The sequence below is a fragment of the Triturus cristatus genome, chromosome 11, assembly GCF_964204655.1.
Source record: "Triturus cristatus chromosome 11, aTriCri1.1, whole genome shotgun sequence".
Classification (NCBI taxonomy): domain Eukaryota; kingdom Metazoa; phylum Chordata; class Amphibia; order Caudata; family Salamandridae; genus Triturus; species Triturus cristatus.
Genome location: NC_140594.1, coordinates 994196088 through 994219376, shown reverse-complemented (window position 1 = coordinate 994219376; position 23289 = coordinate 994196088). Strand labels below are relative to the sequence as shown.

The 23289-nt window shown below is 43.9% G+C and overlaps 1 protein-coding gene across 1 annotated transcript in view; it reads left to right on the top strand.

Moving 5' to 3' along the window:
* Nucleotides 1–297: 297 nt before the first annotated feature.
* The window catches only part of COMMD2 (COMM domain containing 2), a 62324-nt gene continuing 39332 nt past the window's right edge, over nucleotides 298–23289 (top strand). Inside the window, exons 1-3 of the mRNA XM_085635091.1 lie at nucleotides 298–608; nucleotides 11753–11830; nucleotides 14448–14530. Of these exons, the coding sequence (XP_085491217.1) occupies nucleotides 542–608; nucleotides 11753–11830; nucleotides 14448–14530 (228 nt within the window). The 5' untranslated portion in view covers nucleotides 298–541. The remainder of the gene's footprint in view (nucleotides 609–11752; nucleotides 11831–14447; nucleotides 14531–23289) is intronic.

Below are 23289 nucleotides of genomic sequence, written 5' to 3'. Positions count from 1 at the left end.
TTCTTAGAGTAGGATAATTACTATGTTTCAAACTATAATTTTACACGTAATCTCCCAGTGCGCACCAAAAATGAATGTGTCCTTGTGTAACGTAGCTGGTGCTCATGTAAAGCGCTCCAAAACCTTCCGGTCGAGTTCGCGCTTTTTTAAAACCGCAAATCAAAAACATGTTGCACCGTGAGTGATTTAAATGGTTCTGCACCCTACAATTTAAGTACCCATTCACACCGTTGTGCTTCCGATTGCACATCTACGAGGCGCATTCACTATATAGCACGGTACGTGCTCTGACGTAATGAACGGAAGTGAACGTCGTTGCTGGGCAGCACAGTTGTCATGGGATAGCGTTGCTGCCGAGAGTAGGCTCAGTGCGCATGTGCTGTCTTCTGTCACTGCACTCTGTCTGTCATGTGACGCTTCCTGTCACGAGAAGGGACTCTTCCTCTTGGTTTTACAGTGTTGCTTTGTGACTGTGCTTTGGTCCAAGCTCTCTCTGACACCAGCGTGGCGGCTCTAGAAAAATTCTCCAGCCCGAGAAGAGATGTTGCTGGTGCTGACGGAGGAGCAGAAGCAGCACCTGAGCTTCCTTTGCCAGGTGGAGGCTGCGGGTGAGAGTGGCTGGCCTGAGTCTCTGAGGGGGCTGGATTGGGTAGCAGAGGGCACAACCTACAGTAACTGAAGTGATAGAACTCAATTGTTAACCTGGAGGGCGTGGTTAGGAAGTGTGTGATTTAATGGAAGCTTACAGGGGATGTGTTTTAATGACGTGCTCCTGGTATATGCGTGACTAGATGGCTTAGTCCCGTTTTTGCATTAGAATTCTGGGACTTGACGTCTTATTGTCATAGTATTAATCCAGGTCTACAAGTCCCAGCATTCTAATAAAAAGTTGACTGGACTAAGCAGTCGCGCATTATTCGTAGGCACTTGGTAGGTATAGCATGAGGCTCCTAGAAGTACTCGGAGTCCTGGCCGTGACCATTGTGCATAAACATGCTTACGCCACGAGAGAGAGAGAGAGACAGAGTGCTAACATTCCCCGTGAACGAAATATGCAAACCTTGTTGTAGCTGTCATAGGGTTCCCAAGCAAAATATGCACTCTTAAGTTTGTTTCTTCACGGAGTCAGAAGGGACCGTAAGAAGGGATGGTCCAGTTGGAAACAAAGAAATATTGGTTTGCTTGTTCTGTAGGTTATGTGAATTAGAATAAAATCGTACAGTAAGGAAGGCAAAGACAGCTGATGTCCCATACCATTTAATGAGTTTGGGTGGGTTCAACTCTTTCAGAAGAAGGTCGATAGGAGCCCTATACCGTTAGGTGAGATTAGATCCTGTTGGTAGCGCTGATAGTTTTGTTTAGAATGGTACGTAGGTACCCTCGCTGATGATAATGTGTATTACCAGGGCTTTAAGTGGGCCGGGTCTGAGCACCGGCAGTTTTTTTAAGGAGTCCTCGAAACGGGTCTCTATCGGGCTCTGTTTTGTGCCCTGGCACAGACGGTCCGTTTTTTTTCGAGCGTTGTAGGGGAAGGGAAATCCTTGTAAGAGTCATTTTCTCTCTGGATTTCCCTTCTCTTTTTGAAACTCAGGAGCAGCAAATTTGTCGTGGTGTCACCAGGGCTTTAAGTGGAAGCTTTTTCAATATTAATACAAGCCATAGTTGCTGCTCATTTATCTTATGCAACTAACAACCATTGACAAAGCCAATAGTCCTGACTAGTTGTAGGTATGATGTTACTTATATCATATATCTGGATGCAATGACAGAAACAGCAAAATACCAGTCGGGCGGCACACTATGCTAAGCACAAATTTTTAGCTTACATGTTTTAAGCCACGCCCTAATTACTTTGGCCACGCCCCCTTGAGAGACCCCCCCAGTTTTTTCATCCCACTTAAAGCCCTGTGTATTACAAATACACATTACATGAATGCTTTATATTATTTCATGGGTTTTGGAGGTTCAACTCAACTAGATTCTTGTCGTCAAGTGCTCTATGCCAATGGTTCTTGACCTTTTGACTTCTGTGGACCCCCACTTAGTCGTTACTGGAAGCCCAGGACCCCCACTTAGTCATTACTGGAAGCCCTGGACCCCAGCATAAGCATTTTCAATGATTGTAACTGCAAAACAATACAGAAAGAAGCAGTCTTGGAACAAATACACAAATGATATTTTATTTAATTCACAAGCAAATATAAAAAATTACACTTTTCATTGTAGTAGGCAGGTTGGAGCTTTTCTCAAATCAATAGTGGCCGCTCATCGTACCATACTACATTGTGTTTGATGCACTGTTCCCACAAATCAATCTGAGGATACTAACTTAATGTTTAGCCTTAGATTTCAAATTACTTCTTATTTACAGAATGTTTTGAAAATTTCAATTGTACATTTTGCTTTTTTATACATAGTTTTATTAATTGTTCATATTTAATTTTCTAAGCAGGCGAGGACCCTCTTAGTAGCCTTCGAGGGTCCCCAGACCTCAGGTTAAGACCCACTGCTCTAGATCATGTAATCCAGTTTCAGGTAATTGTGGGGAGGAGCGAATCCTCATGCCTAAATACCTGGTACTGGAAGTCCAAATTGGCAGGTGGTATTGGTCAATCAAGACCTTAAGGAAAAGTAGTGTTGTCTAAAGTAATGGTACAGTTTCTTACAGGAGGCAGTTCTGTGATTACCCAGGAGGTACCAGCAATACCTACATGACTCTTCTGCAGGGCATCCATTCGTTTAGACGCTAGTAGGAAATGCCATATTTTTTCCCATCATATAGTTAATGAGTTTAGTGCACCATGTTGGTTGCCATAGTCATTTACACTTTTATTTGGAGAAGAAGCTTCTTCTGGGTTTTTATATATTGGTCCTTGCTTTTCAGAAGTGGAAGGCCAGAGCCGGGAATAGCTCTGTGAGTAATGCACATAGTGCCAATATCAGCAACATACCCCTCTTGCAAACACAGCAATCTCATAATAAAGAACACACAAGATACATTGTTTGTTGGAAAAATATTGCTGTAGGTTTATTTGCATATAGAATATATGCCAACATGGTGGGTTAACTTACGGGCAATCCAAGGGCAGGCAGCAGTGACACCCCTAAACTGCCCTGCCCACCTGATGAGCCAGATTGCACTGTGGCCCTAACCAATCGGTGCTCACCATTTAGGGCAGAGTTCTTCAATTCGTGGAGCGACCCCCCCCCCCCCCCCCGGGGGCGTGACACTATCTCGGAGCGGGGCGCACTCTATCCTAAAATCTTGCCTTTGTTGTTTTCCACTGTCACCAGGTCGAAGTCTTCACCCATTTCAAATGGGAATTTTTTTTCATTAGAGAACTCAGTTAACAGAGGGTTGGAGGGGGGAGGGAGGGGTAATCATGTGGCACGACATGCCCATGCCTTTGTCTGTTAAGAGCTAACAGTTCACCGTCCCTGGAGGGGGTTAATTGGTGGAGCTGAAATGCTTCAGCTGCAGTGGGAGGCAGGAAGTCTCCTCTGCTAAAACCGAAAGCAAACAAACAGACATTCCTGTTCCTTCACGTTCGATTTCATAGCACAGGAGACTGCTTGCCTCCCACTGCAGCTGAAATGACTGATACTAAACAAGATGTCCAATGAAATCCGAGGGTATGGGACGAAGGAGACTAAAGTGTATTCATGAGCCATGTTGTGGGTTCCGGTCTCAAGGGCTCTTCTGTTGGGTTAATAGCTCTGTCATTGTCCATTGTATATGCCATTTTTTTGGTATAGTTAGTGCTATATATATTCTGATTTTATCATTCATGTTTAAATACATGTATATATTGCTTGAACATGCAGTGATAGTATATAAACTGATCATACTTTTGTTTGGTTCATCCCCATGTGTTTATTACCCAAGCACCTAACCATCCATTCACATCCACCCATTCTTCCATCAACCCACAACTAAACATATATCCATACACACATTGAATCCATTCATGTATATAACCACACCCATTCATTTTGTGTTCAGGCAGCCATCCGTTTATCCTTGTATACAGTCATTCAGCCATCGATCCATCCAGGTATCTAACCAACATCCACCTAGTGCCTGTATGGAGTTTCTGGCTGCATGTGCATCTGTGTGTGTTTTGATATGCTTGTATGTTTGCTTCTGGGAGTGGTATGTTTGCATATACATCTCCGGAAGTGTGGTTTTCTGATTTTGTGTCTAGTATTATCAAACAACATACACCCATTCCAACAAACAACACATAGACCATAAAATCGCAAGACAAAAGGCTTTACCAATGTTTATTTTATTAATGCCCAACTGCAGCATCTACACTCTATTTAAGATGCAGACCGCCACAGAGTATGCATTCCTTTAAAGAATAGCGATGGCAGGTTTGTCTGCACTGCTGAGCCCATACAGTAACTATTTTCAGGAAAAAATGTCTTTCCCATTAGTCGAGTAGACCCTTCCAGAAGACTTCTCTACAGACAGGCCCCAGCGTCTGTTAGGTATTGCTTTCCCTCCTTTGGTAAAGGGGGTGTTCAAGTGCCTCTCCCCTCCCCTCCTTCTTTCCCTGTGTTCCCTACATACATGGCCAAAGTTTCCTCTCATTTCGTGGAAGGATGCTCTGGCCTCATGCATCTGTTGTCTGCAATGAACGTGGTAGTAGCTTGACTAATGCTGCTTGCTTTCTTGTACTTGTTTCTGGTGTGAGGGGTGTCTATACTGTTCTCGTTTTTGCTTTTCTGCTTCTTTGGATGTTTGAGGCTCTGCTGATGCTGCTGGACATTCCATGTACATTCCATGTTTTCCCTGCTGCTGCTTGTGCTGTCGTGCCACATGTGTGAGGCAATTACTGTGTTGCTGCCTGTGCTCTGCCTGTCTCGCCTGGCTAAGGAAACTTGGATTACTGCTGCATTTGCACTCAGCCCTTGAAGGCTTTACAGGCGGATGTAACACTTGAAACACTGGGATTCCCACCTCCCAACCTGCCGGCCCCCACCTGTATGGTAGTACCACGCCGGCCAGAATTATTGGGCCAGAAATTGGGACAGTAGTACCCTTGTTAGCTGACAACTCCCACCCCAGCCTGGCTACTAAGCATATCACGGCGGGGGATTTGAAGCAACCTGTAACATGCCCTAGGTTCCAGAGTGCACATACTTTGCTGTGTTTGACCAGACATTTGCACAGACCTTTTTGATTGCTAAACCAAGGCAAACACATTAATGGTGATAAATCTGGCTTGAGGGACTGCATGCATTGTGCCCACTATTGCCGTCACTTCCCCCTTTCTTGGAGAGGCAACGTACTCAGCCCACCAGGCTTCCTTAACTGCAGTCCGATCACAGATGACACCACCTGCTAACCAGCTGTGACTCTTGGTGCTTGAACCAGCAATAGACCTAGTTCCCTAGTTTTCCCCGGAATTGACTGCCCTCCATCAAATACAAGCTGGGTTCGGCTTTTATGTTGAAACATTTTTACCCCGCATAGCCAGAGAGTCTTGCGTATTATTGATCCAGTGATAATGTCGGAATAAGATTCCCAGTTTCATGTTTTGCCGCAAACCACCTTTTGTGGGGCTGCTGGGACCCATCTGCCTCCCTGCAAGTAACCTCGTTACTTAATACAGCTCCCTTACTGCACTTGCCTGTCACACAAAGACAACTGGCCACAACCCGACGCCCTGCTGCTCGGAGAAGAGGATGCTTGAGCCGAAGATGGGGCTTACTTACCTTGTGAAGCCTGCAACTGGAAACCAACCTGAACGGTGTACCCTCTCTGACCCTACCCAAACGGCATGCAACTTCATCAAAAAAGAATCGCCAGGTGGGCGGGACAGGTAGATATGCCGGGCTCCCCACCCATGACGCGAGACGCGCTGGACCCAAGAGGGTCTAAACACTAGCCCGGTGTAACGCCCTGAACGTCTCAGGATCGTTTAACAGACACGATAATGAGGACGCAACCACTTGTGAAGGGTTAGTTATTTTAATGAAGGCAAAAACAATACAACGAATAAACAAAAGTTATAGTCACTGGAATCCTCCAGGCTAAGTACGTTACCAGCCCACAGCACGGATGGTCCTAACCGTCCTCTGCATATACGCCGATCCCGGCGTATGCCAACAGAGGGCAGAAATGAAATGACCGACAATGCCAATCGGTAGGCTGTGAGGGGCACAACGAGTGTTGGGGAGAATCGAGGAGTCAGGGAAACACCCAGCCGGGGTCTCTACCTGAAGGGAGCAGCCGCTCAACCTCTTCCTCCGACTGCACCGGGACGCGGAGTCACCTCCTGGTGATGCGTCACCGATACCCCAATCAAAAGCAAGAAGACTGAACCGAGAGCAGCCGCTCGATCGATCCTGTGGACTTCCGAGTCTGTAACGCGGCAAACACCTCCTGGTGTGCGTTACAGCTGGCAGTCCCTGTATCTCTGGTCGGGCTGGGAGTTACGACTCCAACCAGCAAAAGCGCCACTGCGCTTTGACTCAGCCGAGTCAAAAAGCGAAGCTCAATGGTTGACCGGTAGAGCTTCCGGGTCCTTCACAGGTGACGATGTGGCAAGACACGGCCCAGGGAGTAACGACTCGACCTACCTCCGTTCTTGCCTTACTGGAGCACCACTCCGGAACACTGCTCTTCACGAAGCAGGTACGTCGGTGTAAACACAATATCCGACAGCCTTGTACCTCCCGGTTCCTCCCTTTATAGGGCGTGTTTTCCTTGAGTTATGTAACAGCTCTCCTGTTTACATAAGGGCGTGTTTTCCCTTGAGTTATGTAACAGCTCTCCTGTTTACATAAGGGCGTGTTTTCCTTGAGTTATGTAACAGCTCTCCTGTTTACATAACCTCTCAACCGCTAAGCATCCTGGGAGATGTAGTCCGTTTACGCTGGTTACCGTTTTCCTCCCCTCGCATGACAGGAATTCTTGACACCCGGCTGGCTACGTGCCTTCATGTGGCACTAAGGTGGCTGCCCTCCTAGGGGTGCCCCCTGCGTGCTCCGCAGGCAGCCTCATAACTTTGAAACCTGTCAGAGTAGGTAAGAAGTTGTCCAAAGACTAGATCCTAACTTTAACTACCTACTGGCAATCACCAGTAGGTATCATGTATACACACACACACATATTAGTTTTTTTTAAATGTCAGTGTCCATGTCTGCAACTGAAAAAACAAAACCGTTTCCAACCTGTAACACCATTATGAGGCGATGTTAGACTAAGTAATAGTATCCATTTGTATTATTGGATTAATAAAGCAGTGTTAAACCACTGAACGGTTTCTGAGACTTTACATTTTGTTGTATGGAGCGAGGAGTGATGCTCACCATCCTTCAGGTGATTATGACATTAAGGAGGTGTAAAATGCCTTGGTATAACAACTAGTTGTGTTTAACCCCCTATAAATTCTTTGACAGTGATAAAATGGGGCCTGTTGCTGTAGCATATATGTCGCAATTCCTACAGGGGCAGGTGCACTAAGACAACAGAGTTAGGGTGAAAAAAGTGCTTGTTACAGACAGGCCTGTCAAAGTCAAAGGAGGAACGGTGGGGGACCCTATATGAGGAATAGGCAGAATTCGTCTGAAGATCCAAAAATCCAAGTCTTCAGTGCCTTCGTGAACTGTGTTTCTGTTTTCAACAACCTCAGGTGTGTTGGCATGAGCTTCCAGGCTTTAGTTCCTAATGTGGCTACAGTTTTTCTCCCTTAGATTTATACCTAAAACAGGAGGGTTTGAGGAGGTTTGCCGATGAGGATTTGCGAGTCCTGGCCGTGGTATAGGGGGTGAATCTAGCTGAGAGGTACGTTGGACCTAGATTTCAGGATGCTATGAAGGTGATTAAGATTATCTTGAGTAAAATTCTCTTATGCAGTGGAGGCCAATGGAGGGTTTTAAGAGCTGCTGATGCGGAGAACCTACGTGGTAATTTCAGGACTAGGCGAGCTGCCGCGTGTTGTAACACTTGTAGTCTCTTTAGTGTTTGTTTATTTGCTCCCGCTAAGAGGCTGTTACGGTAATCTAGGCACGAAAGGATTAGTGCTACCACAACTGTCTTCCTTGCAGAAAGAGGGATGAAATCGAATAATTTTTTTAGTGCCATGATTATATTAAAACAACTACCTGCCACTGTCAAGGCATGTGGTCGGAAGGAGAGTGAGGTGTCAAATTACACTCCCAAGTTTTTTTTGCTACATTAACAGTATTTGGGGGCACCGTTGCATCTTCCGGCCACCACACACTTGGCTGGAAGGGACTGTCGTTTCCTAGCAGGAGGATCTCGGTTTTGTCTGTATTGCACTTGAGATGGTTGGCCTTCATCCACTGGATGACCTCAGTTAGACATAGTTTGAAATTGAGTTCTGAGTTGGTGGAGTCTTTGTCCAGGGATAGTATCAATTGTGTGTCGTCTGCGTAGGACGTCACTTCAATATCAAAAGAAGATATCAAGGCTATGAGAGGGGCCATGTATATGTTAAATAACAGGGGGCTGAGAGATGAGCCTTGTGGTACTCCTGATGTGATGGGACGTTGGGCAGAGGGGAATGTTCCAAGAGCCACTGCTTGCCTATGATTGGTAAGAAAGGATCTAATCTAGGCCAGTACAGTGTTTAAGATGCCACTGGACTTTAGCCTTGCAAGGAGAGTGCTGGTTGAGATGGTATCAAATGCGGCAGACAGGTCGAGCAAAAATATGACTGCCTTCCTGCCTTTGTCAGCCATAGATTTTAGCGTGTCTGATATTTCCAGAAGCGCAGATTCTGTTGAATGCTTGGGACAGAAGCCTGATTGCCACGGGTGAAGGATCCCGGCGGTTTCAAGGAAATTAGACAGTTCTCTGTTGACTAATCTTGGTGTGATTTTGCCCAATATTGGTAGGAGTGATATTGGATGGAGATTAGAGAGATTAGATGAGACTATATATATATTTTTTTTTTGTTCAGTGGTTTCACTATGGCTAATTTCCATTCATCTGGGACTATGCCTGTAGTTAACGAGGAATTGCCTATCTGGTTAATTACCGGGTTAACAATGTTTATAATTTGGTGAAGAATCATGGGACGGCAAGCATCAAGAGGAGAGCCTGATTTACAGGCAGCGATTGTTACACTGGTCTGCTCTGGCGAGACTGTTTCAAAAACTTGGAGTGAGGGACTGATGCTACTGGGGTCAGGCTCTAAATCCAAGTCAAATTTTTGTGCAGGGATAGTTGCAAATTATTTTTGAATGTTCTGGATTTTTTCCTCGAAGAAGATCGAGATCTGGTCACATAAGGTCCGAGAGACCAATAACAGACAGATGTCATTTTGAAAACAAAATCTTTTTAAGGCAATTGTACACAGCAACTGATCATCATGGAATAGTAATGCTGCCAGTATGTAAAGCTGAAAACATTCCCATTTCAAAATGATTGCCGTGTTCATCTTGTAGCTGTGTCAGAGAAACACCTTTCAGTGCCCACTTCTCAACAAACATGAAGGGCTATAACACTGCCCATATGTATACACGCCTTTGGATCTAATAGATTTTCCAAAACCTCTTCTCCACCTCCATATTGTAGCTAAGCCTTCATCCTTTGCACCAAAGAGAACAGCACTGCTAGGCAAGGGGTTGAGTATGTGAGATGATGGAAAAACGATATTGACTGCTGTATGAGTGTAGCAGAAAGTTGCATAAGGAAGCTGCAAACAATATTAATAATTAGACACAACCTTTGGAAGTTACGCTCCTAAAGCAGGGTCTTTGAAATAGGCCAGACTTAAAAATGAACGACACATTGGCCCATATTCCTTGGCACAGATCTGAACTTTTTTTATGACAAAGGTGCACATTGTGAACTAGCAAAATGCTGTCCCTCCGATTGAAGACTCACCACATATTGAAGTGGGCTAACCAACTGCCGGTGTTGTTTATTGTGGTGGGTGGAAGCAAAATATGACTGATTATATAACTGGCCAATGGATGAAGAGGGCTAACTTAAATCGCCTCTTTGTATGTATGTGTGTGTATATGTATGTATCAAATGTTTGGGAAAAACAAAAGGTCTTGGCTTTAGGACATAAAAAGGTGTTCTACTATTGTTACCCATATTCTGGAGAGGGGCTTCAGGGTGCAAGTCTTTTTACCTACATGAATCACACATTTTTAAGAAGGCAAAAACTAAAGATATATCTTTGAGTTAAAATGATATTTTTGACTGCTTAAAATACTCTTAGTAGCTTTCTTCTTTTTTACTTTTAAAGCTATTTTTGTACTCTCAACTTCCAAAACTGGGAGTAATGTACTCCAACTTTAATAAAAAAAAAAAAAAAATTTAAGGAGCCTTGATGGTTTTGGAATATAAGTAAACAGTTGCCTTGCAAAGAGGGCATCCAAGGTACCGCCAGAAGAGTGAACTAGTCCCAAGACAAACTCATGCAGTTGAAAGTCAAACTGTTCCGCACTTTCTCTAGATGATTGAGGGTTTGGAAGTTAAATACAGCATGGTTCAGCTATCACACAAAATAAATGTCCAGTCACTGATGCTATTGCTTTGAGAAATAATAGGTTTCTGTTTTGTAGGAAACATGGGGCAATTAAAATGGGGTTGGTAAAAGTAGGATAATGTTATCTTTTGGGAATGGTTTGTGATTTCTTGGCTATATTTGGAAACCTCTGGGTCCCCACAATGTTTCTCAGATGAATAGCGTTCCAGATACTGTCCTATAAATGCGTCCAATATGATCTTCTACCTCCACTTTTTCCTGGTATGGCAAGGATCCTCGGTGTAAGAGTGTTCGACTTGATGCTTTTGATCATTGGTAGGTGACATATGACCACAATACTGAAAGAGCCCCAACAGCTACCACCTAGAAGGGAAATGCAATTCAAATGATACTTGTTTAAATGTGGTGTTACAGGGCCCACAATGAACAGAAGAGCGCTGGCTACAGTTCCCCAGGGACAAGTTGCAGATCGAAGCAGTCCAAAAGCAAATGTTAAAGCAGGAACTGTTGGTGCTCGGACAGTCTAAGATCCCTGATGGGGTACAAACGTTATGGTCCTTTTCTAAAATGAGTGGGCCCTCCATGGGAACTGGATCATGCAAAACACAACTGGGATTTAGGTTTAGGGCCTTTAATGCACCTATACTGCAGTGTAACTGTAGCGAGTAGAGAAGAGGTCTATACACACCTGGAATCAGAATGACAAACTGCAGCCCACAATTCTCTTCTTTGACAGCTAAGCAGAAATGCTGTTTGTTTTGCCAGTCCTATGGATAAATATGGGATGATAGAGACCCAACAAGTCATATAATGCAGAGTATAATGCAGGCCCAAAACCAGTGACTCTCCTTGACCCTCTGGTGACGTAATTATCGTAGGTTTATAATGACAAGCTGGCTACAGACTCAGATGACTTCAAGACTGGCTCAGTTCTTTGAGTCCTCCTCCACCGAGATCTGGACAGGGGAGTCTCACTCATGCTATCAGGATCAGCAACGCCTGTCACTTTTAGACATTATTGTACCTATCCCTCCAGCAGGGTGCAACACTAGGACTCGTCTGATGGGCTGGGCCTGGTCTAGCCACTCAGTTCTCCAATCTGGGCTTGTATAGTTTTTTACAAAGTACAGACTAATTTCAGGGCTAGCCCTCCTAGCATCATGATTTATTGCCACACATTTGTAATAATTGTGACTTTGAAACGTGCTAGAAGTGCAATCTACACATCGAGTAGAGAGAGTTTATTAATGTGTTTTGTTTTCTTGTTTTAGTTGTTGCTGAGTTTGGTCGAATTGCAGTGGAATTTCTAAGGAGAGGCTCTAATCCCAAAATTTATGAAGGAGCATCAAGTAAGCTGCAAGTTATTTCTTTGTTTGATTGTCTAGTTGATCAGCTTGTCACTGATGTAGCATCCACATGTATTCTTCATTCATTGCTTCAGATCATGTCAAAACAGTACAGTTATAAAGTTCATTATCATCCCCTAATGATCCCTGACAAAAATGGGTGCCCTTAGTATGTGTTTGTTTGAAAAGTGCACTCTAGATTTTGTCAAAGCATAACTTGCTTTGTTTATTCATTATTTAATGAGTGTGTTTTAGGATATTAGCTTAGTTCTTTTATTAAATAAATGAGGATCTAATTGTTTTTCTCCTGTTATACCCATGTTCTACCATGTTGAGGCTTATCCAAGAAACCCAATCTGTTCTAGGAATATCTTCAGCAAATGCTAATTTATCTGCACCACTCTTGGTAGTTGGGTGAATATGTACAACACAAGCGCTTAAAAAAAACCACACACACATGAAAGATGTCAATTTTTAAGCATTTAATTTCTAGTGTAGTTTCTTGTATACACTACACGTGACCCACTCATCCATTGAAGAGTCCAGCGAAACAACATTTCGTTTTTAATGTTGTAAAACGGAATCCTCCTCAGTCATGTCTGATGAATTTAGAGTGGATGACAGAAACTATGAAATAAAACCATACTTACTATTGTTGCTGTGGATTGGTACACTGTAAATAGGGCTCCCGGTTTTCCGTATTTACGGATTTATACATATAAATACAGACGGAAATCGATATTTCCTTTGTCTGTATTTATATTTATAAACGGTAAAATACGAGTAAATGTTGCCGCGCTGCCGTGCAGTTTCTTTGCCACGCCCCCTGCTTTCAGTAAATGCCTTCCAGTCCCTTCTGATCTTCCAATAAGGGTCTTTTTGGTGCCCTCGTGTGGGCCTATGGGCTCAGGATCTTGCAGTGACGACCGGCCTCTTTAGCCAATCCTGGTCTGATGTGAGCATCACTGTGTGGGCGTGGTTCCCTAGCGCCGAAGTCTGCAGATCCCGCTGCTGAGCCGCTTCCTCTCCTCCGCAGGCTGCTCGCAGAGTACGTTCTCAGTATCTCCCTTCCACGGAGAAATATCGTTTGGGGGGGGGGGGCATATTTATATCGTGCAAACTGACCCGGTATTGGTGCCCTCGTTCCGTAAAAATGGAGAGTCGGAATAGGTCGGCAGGCTTCGAGGGAGTACACAGGCTGTTAGTGTACGTATATATGGCAGTGATTGAATTCTCTGACCTTCAGGATAGTTGGATCCTGTGCTGAGGGATAAATAAATGTTGTGTTGTGGAAAGGTAAGCCTCACTCAGTCTAGATACCGGCGGCTCCCTTTTCTGATGCCCTCTGAAGTATCTGTGGCTTATTGGTCGCTTTTTATGCCACAGCTCGCCTCTCTTGTGGGGTCAAATATTGAAGACCTCTCCCTCCTCCAGCAGCCTTCTAGGGCGCCATGTTCTATTCATGCGCGCTTCTCCCCTCCCCACCCCACTGGTACTCTCCTGTAGCTTCCACCATACCTTGCAGACATCTGCAGGTGTCTGTCCGCCTGCTGGCGGCCAAACTGGGAGAGCTTCCGTGCACCAAACACGAGTCGCTCACAAAGTCAAGACATTTGCATAATCTTTTTGCAGGACTTTGCCAACATCTGTAAGCCTCACCTTGTTGATTTGTTTACTGCACCATATATGAAAGATATAAGCTTTATATCCACCTTACATTTTGGCATTTGAATCTGAAACCCTGCGTTTCTTGTATCTCTCATCTTCCAAGCAGTACCTGGAACTTCAAACCCCCTGTTTTAGAACATATTTTTCCCCTCCCTCTTGCAGCTATGTAGAGAAAGTATTTCCTTTGTTTTATGCTGGTTGTAGTAGACGATATGAAAATGGATCAAGTAACTTCAATGGGTTTAAAAAATTCTTATTTGAAAAATATGCTTCTACTGAAACCGAAAATACTGTTGTCTTTTTTTTTATATTATGTTTTAAATATCATACCAAGCTTTAATCGTCTTGTAACTTGCGTTGGACTAATATGGAAAGACTAGTTCCCAACATGGCCAGTAACATTACACGCTACATGAGCACCAGTTTCGTTACAGAGGGACACATTTATTTTTGGTAGGCACAGGGAGATTAAGTGATTTGCCCAGAATCACAGGATGCTGAGCCGACGCCCAGGCTCGAACCCAGTTCCTCAGCTCCAAAGTCACCAGGTATCATCAGCAAATATTGAACGGGTTTTCAGTGGTCTTCACTTCATTAACAAATCAGAAAGAGCCTCAATGCCCTCAAAGTCTCTTGAAATGCACATGTGCTTGTACTACAATGGCAAAGTTTTCAGCTGAATGTATTGTGTTGCCCAATAACAACCGGGTGCAGGTGTGCCTTGTCAATGTAAATAAATGTGGAAAAATACTAGCTGTAGCGTCGCCTTTTGCTTGTAGCAAAAATAAATATGGATAAATACAGAAAAAAAGCTTAAAAAATAAATATGGATAAATACAGACGGAAATGGCAAAAAAATAAATACCATAATACCCTAATTGTAAATAACACAAACGTAAGTTTCATCACATATTTGAAAATTGTTAATGAAGCTGTTTTATATGTTTTTCAGGGAAACTGAATGTCAGCAGTGACACAATACAGCATGGTGTAGAAGGACTTACATACCTCTTAACTGAGAGTTCCAAGCTCATGGTATGTAGCTATTTAGATTTTACTTGAACCAATATTGTTTATTTTATTTACAGAAATTTGAGAAAATGAGAAGAAACATTTTTTTTTGTTCGTAGTTCAATTTATACACTACTGGTCTATCGTGAGTAGTTGCTCCATATTTAAAGTTAGGATTCATAATTGAAGACAGCAGTGTCAACATATCTGGTTTAAGGTTCACTTTTGTTTGCAAATGGTCCTTACCTTGAAAATAAAAAGCCATCAAATATCACTGTGTATTGCATGATTTTAGCATTATTTTACCTTTACAAGTTGCATTCCTACCTTTAGATCTTTAGCCCTGTCACATAACAGCTACAGCTTTAAGATGTATAGGCAGGAGTCCCTGGCCATGGACTAATAGTATTTAGCATATATTGTTCTCCAGTTCTTTGTTGCATCATTTTACATTTCCTTTTTTTTTTTTTTAGAACTTTAGGCACTTTACCTCCGCTGACCAGTACTAAAGTGCATGTGCTCCCTGTCTAAATTGTATTGGTTTATCCATGATTGGCATATTTGATTGACTAGTGAGTCCCCAGTAAAGTGCACAAAGTGTGCCCAGGGCCTCTATAGCAAATGCTACTAGTGGGCCTGCTGCACTGATTGTGCTACCCACGAGTAGCCCTGCAAACATGTCTCAGACCTACCACTGCAGTGTCTGTGTAACCAGTTTTAAACTGCCACATCGACCTGGCAAGTGCACCCACTTACCAGGTTCAAACCTTCCCTACATATAAGGCACCTCACAGTTAGGCCCAAGGTAGCCCATGGGTGGGGTGCAATGTATTTAAAAGGTAGGACATGTTCTGTTGTGTTTTACATGTCCTTGTAGTGAAATACTGCTAATTTCGTTTTTCAATACAGCAAGGCCTATCTCTTCCATAGGTTGGCATTGGAGATGCATTTAACATCTTGCAAGTGTATCTTCCACTTAGGAAGAGATAGAGATTTACAGTTTGGGGTTTCTGGACTCACATTTTTAAAATACATCTGCTAAAGTTGGTTTTTAAATTGCTTGTCTGAAAAGGTCACTTTTAGAAAGTAGGCATTTTCTTGCATAACCATTCTGTGCCTCTCTCGGCCTATCTGCTGAATATACGTCTGGGTTAGGATGACAGTTGGGCTGCTTGTGCATTCGCTCTAGACAGTCACACAAATGGAGCTGAGGTGTGCCCTGCATATCGTGATGGGCAATCACCAGGCTGATGGGTCTTCCTGAGCTACAGTGGTGGGTTGAGTTGACACTGCCACCTGAATAGGGCTGTGCCTGTCCTCGCACAAAGCCATCTCCACCCCCCGTAGTGGTGCTGGAGCCAGGACAGGTAAAGGCAGGGTCTTGTGCACTACAAAGGCTTTCCTTTAAAGTTTTCCTACTTCAAAGGATGAAATGGGTATAAGTACTGGACGTCTAACACCATATACTCAGAACACTTCTGGGTTGAGGACATTCTGCCAGGAAGAAGAGCTGGATAAGCTGTGAGGAGGGACTGCCACTCTGCTATTTGCTTTGCTGTGTTGATCTGCTGCTTGCTACTTCTGTCCTGAGAGTGAAAAGACTGCACTTTGCTTTCTGTATCCTGCTTCCAGAATTCTCCAAGTTTTTGAGCTGAGCTTGCCTCCTGTTAAGAAGTCTCATGACCAGCAAAAGACTTCCAATAATACAAATTACTGGAGCACTCTTCACATATGAGTAGCTAATGGCATCATGTTCCAAAACATGTCTATTACTTCATCATGGTATATATAACATTTGTATTACTTAAGTAGTAAAGAGATGTTATCTCATATAACAACTTTAAACATTCGGGTATGTTGTTTTTAGTTTTTTACTTTCAATTAGTGCCACAAAAGCGTTATACATCATATAATCACGTCATATTCTATACTTTGTATTGTCACTTCATCGTATGTATACTGGTTTGATTACAGTTTATGTGTGCATTATTCTTGTTTCCCAGTTGCAGCCAATACATGTTTGACACAAAAAGGGACTTTTTCAAGGCTGTGTTCTGGTATGGTTTTTCCAACCCACAAATATTAGTTACTCTCTCTTATGACCCGGGGCAGATACAAATTCCCACCGAAATCAATAAAGTTTCCTCCAATTGCGAAAGAGAAGAATGTATGTATCCTGGCTCTAAGTGATTAAGTAAGCGTGGCAGGAAGTTCTGTGATGTATGACCACAGAAACTCTACAACCCATCTCTTGATGTGGACTGTGATAAGTCCTAAATGTCAACGTTGCGGTTACCGCCGTGCCGCATAGTCAATTCAGTGTCTGACAACACAAGTTAATCACCTGCCAGTTCCTGGACTCTTCTGCTGAGAGTCTTGACTTGCCTAGTCGTCAAATCCAGTTTGTGTGCCTTTGGAAGTGAAAGTTTGTGATCTTAAGGAGAAAATCCGTGCATCGACTCCCGGCATCTGTCTGAATCGACGCCACGCTGTAAGGATCAACACATTGATGCTGCCTACATCGAAGCATGGTTCCGGCTTCCCATATCGCCCACGGCCTTCAATGCAGGCCCCAGGTTGCCATTGCAGTGCGTCAGAAGAATTGCTGCTGCGTGAGTCTCGCGTACAGCATCACTAAAAGTCAGTGATGCCTGCTCCGACTCCAACGCAGCGCCTGCTCCGCTGCTGTGGAATCAACGCAGCACCTACTTCGCCACTGTTGAATAGAGTAGCGCATCTGGATTTTTGAGGCATCGTCCCTGGACGCCGTTTCTTCATCAACACCAGACCGCAGTAAGTAGCTGAGGCTGCGTGTCTGGAAACAGACGCATCACTTCCCCTGCCTAGCAGTAAGGAAGCAACACCTCACCTCCCCTGTAGCAGTACAGAACGCATCTAAGGTACTTTTTCCTAAACAAAATATAAATTGATTTCTATGGACTAAACTTGCTTAGTCGTTCGAAAGTGACATTTTGACTTGTGTATGTTCGAAATTTGTCATTGTGGTCTTGTTTTATTCAGATACATATTGGCTATTTTTCTAAACGTGTGTGTTTTACACATTGCCTCTGAGATAAGCCTGACTGAGGAGGAGGAAGATGGCGGCCGGCTAACGTAACCGGTCGGGAGCTCTCTACTACCAGCCCTGAAGATATGACAGCCTAAATTCTGCGAGGCACTGACCAAGGGGGGGAGCCCGGGGGGGGGAGGACGCCGACACAGCTAACACTAATCTTTGCAATCGCATCTCTGAGGCACTGGACGTTACAGCTCCTCTTCAAAAAACCAAATCCGGGGGCCGTGTTCAACAAACTGCCCCATGGTTCAACGTGGAACTAAGAACCATGAAAACCACACTGAAAAGAGCCGAAAGAGATTGGCGTAGGACCTTCTCCAAAGAATCTAGAGCCACCTACTTGACTAACAGACGACTTTACCATGGTCAAATCAGGAAATCTAAAGCAGCATACTATGCGTCCAGAATCAGTGAAGCTGGTAACTCAACGAAAGAGCTGTTTTTACTCTATAAAACTCTTTCGAGCGGAAAATCAATCAATACCCCAGTTGACTGTTCCCCCGAATCATGCAATAAAATTGCAGATTTCTTTTCAGAAAAAATAGCCAAAATCTATTCAGCGTTCCCAACGCAGCCTATAACTGGGACAGAATTTGTCGAAAGCCCCAGGGAATGGGGTGATAGACGCAGACTGACCCACTTTTTCGTCCCGCCCCCAGAAGACTTCCTAAAAATTTGTAGATCAGTGAGGTCGGGTTCTCCACGGGATCCTACCACACCTAAACGTCTAGTGGATTGTCTGGTGGTATTAGAACCTTACATCAGACATCTACTAGACGTGTCTTTTAGTACCATGACAGTACCTAAAGACTGGAAAAGGGCGGTGGTCCTACCTTTAAGGAAGAAACCTACCATTAGTTTTGAGAAACTTGAGAACCTACGGCCAATTTCTCTCCTACCATACTTAGCCAAAGTAGCCGAAAAAACGGTCAATCTACAACTGATGGACTTTGTTGATAAAGCCACCTTATTACACGATACTCAATTCGGTTTTCGTCCCCGTCACTCTACAGAATCTGCATTACTGACGGCGGTGGAATCCCTACGTCAGGGGGCGGATGAGGGTCACACCATGGCCCTCATCCTATTGGACCTGAGTGCAGCATTTGACACTGTTGCTCATGCCAACTTGCTACAGTGTCTGAATAACGGAGGAATATCTGAGGCTGCACTTCAATGGATCCAATCGTTCCTAACTGGGAGAAGCTTCCAAGTCCGCCTGGGTGATCACTACTCTAGAGACATAGGTTTGGGACAGGGCGTTCCCCAGGGATCGTCCCTGAGCCCAACTTTATTTAATCTTTATGTCTCTCCAGTGGCTTCAATTGCCGCGAGTCATGGATTGGAAATCGTGTCATATGCCGATGACACGCAGTTGGTTATCTCCCTCTCTCGAGCGCCCGGACTTGTTATGGACAGCTTCAGAGCTTGCATGCAAGATCTTGCAACCTGGATGTCCACTAATTGCCTGAAATTAAATGGCAACAAGACCGAGGTACTCGTGGTGGGGGGGAGTCCTTCCGTCTGGTCGTCGGCATGGTGGCCCCCATGCCTCGGGCAAGCACCTATGCCCCGTCAGGAAGTAAAAAACCTGGGCGTATGGCTCGATGCTGACCTGTCTTTTGGACCCCAAATAAACCGAGTGGCGGGTGTCTGCTTTAGCGTTTTAAAACTCTTACGCAAGGTCCTTGCTCTCCTTCCTATGTCCGCCCGGAGAACGTTGGTACATGCCCTCGTGACATCGCGCCTAGACTATGGCAACCTTTTGTACTTAGGAGCCACCTGTAAGGCAATAAACCGCCTCCAGGTATTGCAGAACGCGGCAGCCCGACTCATCCTTAAAATTCCTAATAGATCGGATTCGAAAGCTGCCCTTCACACTCTCCACTGGCTGCCAGTGAGAAGCAGAGTGGAATTTAAAGCCCTCTGTACCTGCCATCGCATCCTTGCTCGGAAAGCTCCCAGACCACTCCAGAACCTTGCTATCAGGTATGAACCTTCTCGCGCTCTGCGCTCTTCTCACGGAGGTCTACTTGTGGTCCCTAGGGTCAGAAAGGCTCGTATGGGTGGACGCTCTTTTCGCCATTTGGCAGCGAAGCGCTGGAACGCCCTGCCTCTTAATCTCCGCCTAGACCCCTCGGAATCCAGCTTCCGGAAGAATTTAAAAACTCTCCTCTTTTCAAGATAGTCGTGCCTACTCCTCACTACTGCTCTGAGTCTCTCAGCTGTAGCGCGGGGACACGCTTTCGAGCGTTACCAAGCGCTTTATAAACCTCCCTAATAATAATAACAGTTCCGTCACTCGAACTTAAAAATCCCTCATAGAGATCTTTTGTAGTTGACAAGATTGCGTTTCTCTTGCCTCTGCCCACTTTTGGTAATGAGATACGATTTACCTACCGTGCTTGCAGATGCAGTAGTGGGAAAGCCGCGGACATCGTGGACATCGTGTACAGACGGCAGCGCCTCGCTCTGCATCTGGGCGGAAGCGCAAGAGGCAAGGACCGGCGTCTGGAGGGCAGCAGCTAGGTTCTCTTTCAGGGTCGGCCAGGGAAGAGCAGCGGTGTTTGAACCAACACCGAAACTGACACGGGAGCGGGATCTGGCGCATTCATCAGGGGACCAGGATTCAAAGACCCTGAATTTCGACACGAGAAAGGGGGAAACTGTTACAAGGAACAAGAAATCGGAGAATAAGGTAAGAGTAGGGGGCTGCATGAGGAGGGCAAAGAAATTAGAGGGAGTTCCCCCTATGAAGGCTTCAAATATAAAAACCCCTCTCACAACTGGCAAGCAGTCGGAGAATAAAACTCCGAATGACAATCTAACATCGAATTTGGCTTCCTTAACAACACCATTAGGTGGTAACTTGACTTTGGGGAATACAGGGGAGGTCAATAGAGACATTTGTGGATTGAACAGTGGAGCTAGCTATTGCCTAAGGAACAAGCAATTCTTTGCAGACTGTCCATTAACTAGCCTCAATTCAAAAGCCCCACAGATTACTCCTGCCAGTACAAAAAAAATAAGGGGTAAAAAGCAAGGTATTACTATAAAAACACCATCAGCCTCCTACTCAAAAAAACTAAAACAAACAGGATAGGGTTAAGCATCCCTTTCTGGAGACAGGCCTTAAACTTAAGGTTACACCCTCCCTCAGATCTTTTTTTAAAATCCAGATCCAAGAGGAGAAACAAATGAATGAACAAAACGCTGAAACAATTTTGCAACCTATCGCAGACAGCGCTACCTTAGATCAAGATAACAACTTAACAGATACCACCACTATTGCTAATATGGATCCTGTAAGTAACGGAGCTAAGGCCATGAGCAGCCCGAACGAAACAGAAACCGAGACCACGATTGAATCTAGGTTTGACCCAGATTCTGCTTCAAAGGCCAGGGGGGAGAGGGGCTTAGTAAGTGAACATCTCTGTACTATAGTCAATGACCTCCCCCAGGCGGATTCACCCAAGGTTATACCCTCAGATCCTAATATGATCGATCAACAGGTATCAATGACTTCATCGAGTAGTCTCCTTGAAACTGTTCTGTTAGAAATGAGAAACAACTTTGCTATCTCTGAGAAGAATCAATTAAAAATTCAAGAGACATGCGAGGCATTTGATACCAAGCTGAATGCTCTGGGAGAAAGAGTCAAAATAGTGGAAACAGCAGTGGAACTCCTAAGCAAGGAAGTAGAATCCTCGCAAAGTGAGATCAGCGTTTTAAAATCTAACGAAGCTGCTCTTCGAGATAAGTTGGAATCGTTTGAGAATCAATCTAGGAGAAACAACATAATTCTCAACATACCAGAGGGTCGAGAGGGTGGAGATATGAAAAGTTTTGTAACAGGCCTACTTAAAGATTACTTCCCTTGGGCAGATCCTGCAGTTTTAGTAGAGTATATACAAAGAGCACACCGAGACCCATTTGGGAAAGATAAACTTAAGAAAAATCCAAGAAAAATCCTCATTAACTTTAAAACTTATTCCCTTAAGGAAAGAATACTGGGCGAGGCTCTAAAAAAGGGAGTTTACAATAAGCATGATTGGTCCTTCAGAATCAGATCCAATGTCGCCAAGGTCACACAGGATAGGCAATGGCAACTTGGACAATTTATGACCGAGCTAAGATCTCTTGGGGCGACGGTGGAGATGAAATTTCCAGCCTCCTTGAAGATTATGTGGAGAAATAAAATGCACAACATTAGAGATCCAAAGGAGGTTGAGCAATTACTGATACAGATGACAGATGAAGGAACAACAATAAGAGAACAAGTCTTAGCCTGGTAGGTAGAGAGCTCAAATGGGCAAATCAATTTGCCAATGAAAGAAATAAGGGAGGCTTCCTCGGGGTGGGCTTTTAGATGTATTGTAAATCAAACAAGAAAAATATTGCACAAACCGGGTGGGGAGCAAAATAGGGGGGAAAAAAAAAACGTCCTCAAAATAAAAATAGGAAGGTGGAAGGGGATCAAAGGGTAACAAAAACACCCCCCAGCACTGAGAAAAAGGCACTACCTCATGGATGATCTATTGACAGTAACATTTTTATCCTGGAATGTTAATGGTCTTTAGGAGTAAAAACCGGAGGAGAATGATTTTAGAATATCTGAAATTGTCTGAGTGTAATATCTTGATTCTCCAAGAGACACACTTGTTGAAGGAAGAATGGGAGAACATTATAAAAAATCTCAGATGGATAGATTCATATGTCTGTACTAATCAGAATTGTAATACAAAGGGAGTAATTATTTTATTTAAAAAAACTGCAAAAGCATCTGTTGTAGCAAGCGCAGTTGACAAAAAGGGGAGATGGGCTACTGCTAATATAAAATTACAAGGTAATCCTTTCACCATAGTTGGTTACTATGGCCCTAACTGTGATGACCATGAACCTCTGCAAAACTTTTATACTCAGCTACTAACATCAACAGCCCCTATAATTTGGGGGGGAAGATTTTAATATTATTCTAGACTCAAAACTTGATAGATAACCTCCAAGGAAAGAAACAAATCTACCAAAAATGAGACAATGGATTTCACTGAGCATAAAAGATCTTGGATTGGTAGACATCTGGAGAAAAAAAAATCCTGGAAAAAAGGGATCTACTTTCCAAAATAAAAGATTGGGCCACTCTTCCCGAATTGACTTTTTTCTCTTAGACTCCAGCTTAGTGCCAAACATTACTAGAGTAGAACACATTTCGGCACACTTATCAGACCACTCAGCAATAGTTCTGGACTTACAGGTGGAAAAAAACAACGTCCCAGGGCGCTGGACAGTAGATCGCACGATTTTTCTAGATAATCAGAATATAGATCTACTTATGACTGAGACAGTAGAATTCTTTAGGATAAATAAAGAAGGCATACCCTTGCAAATAGTCTGGGACACTTACAAAGCAGTTATGAGAGGTAAAATTCTAAACATTGCAGCTTGGAAAGTAAAAACGAATAAATCTAAGATCAGACTTCTGGAGGAAGAACTAAAAACCCTTGACACTAAACTTGAAGGAGAGTCATCAGTTTTAAACAGAGTACAATTGACAGCTGAAAGAACTCAAAAAAAGGAAAATCTAGCTGATCATCTAGAGATGAGATTAAGAGAGAAATGGGATACGAGTAAACTTTCACACCACGAATATGGAGAAGGCTGTGGGAAGCTATTAGCATGGAAATCAAAAACAGAACAAACTAGGAAT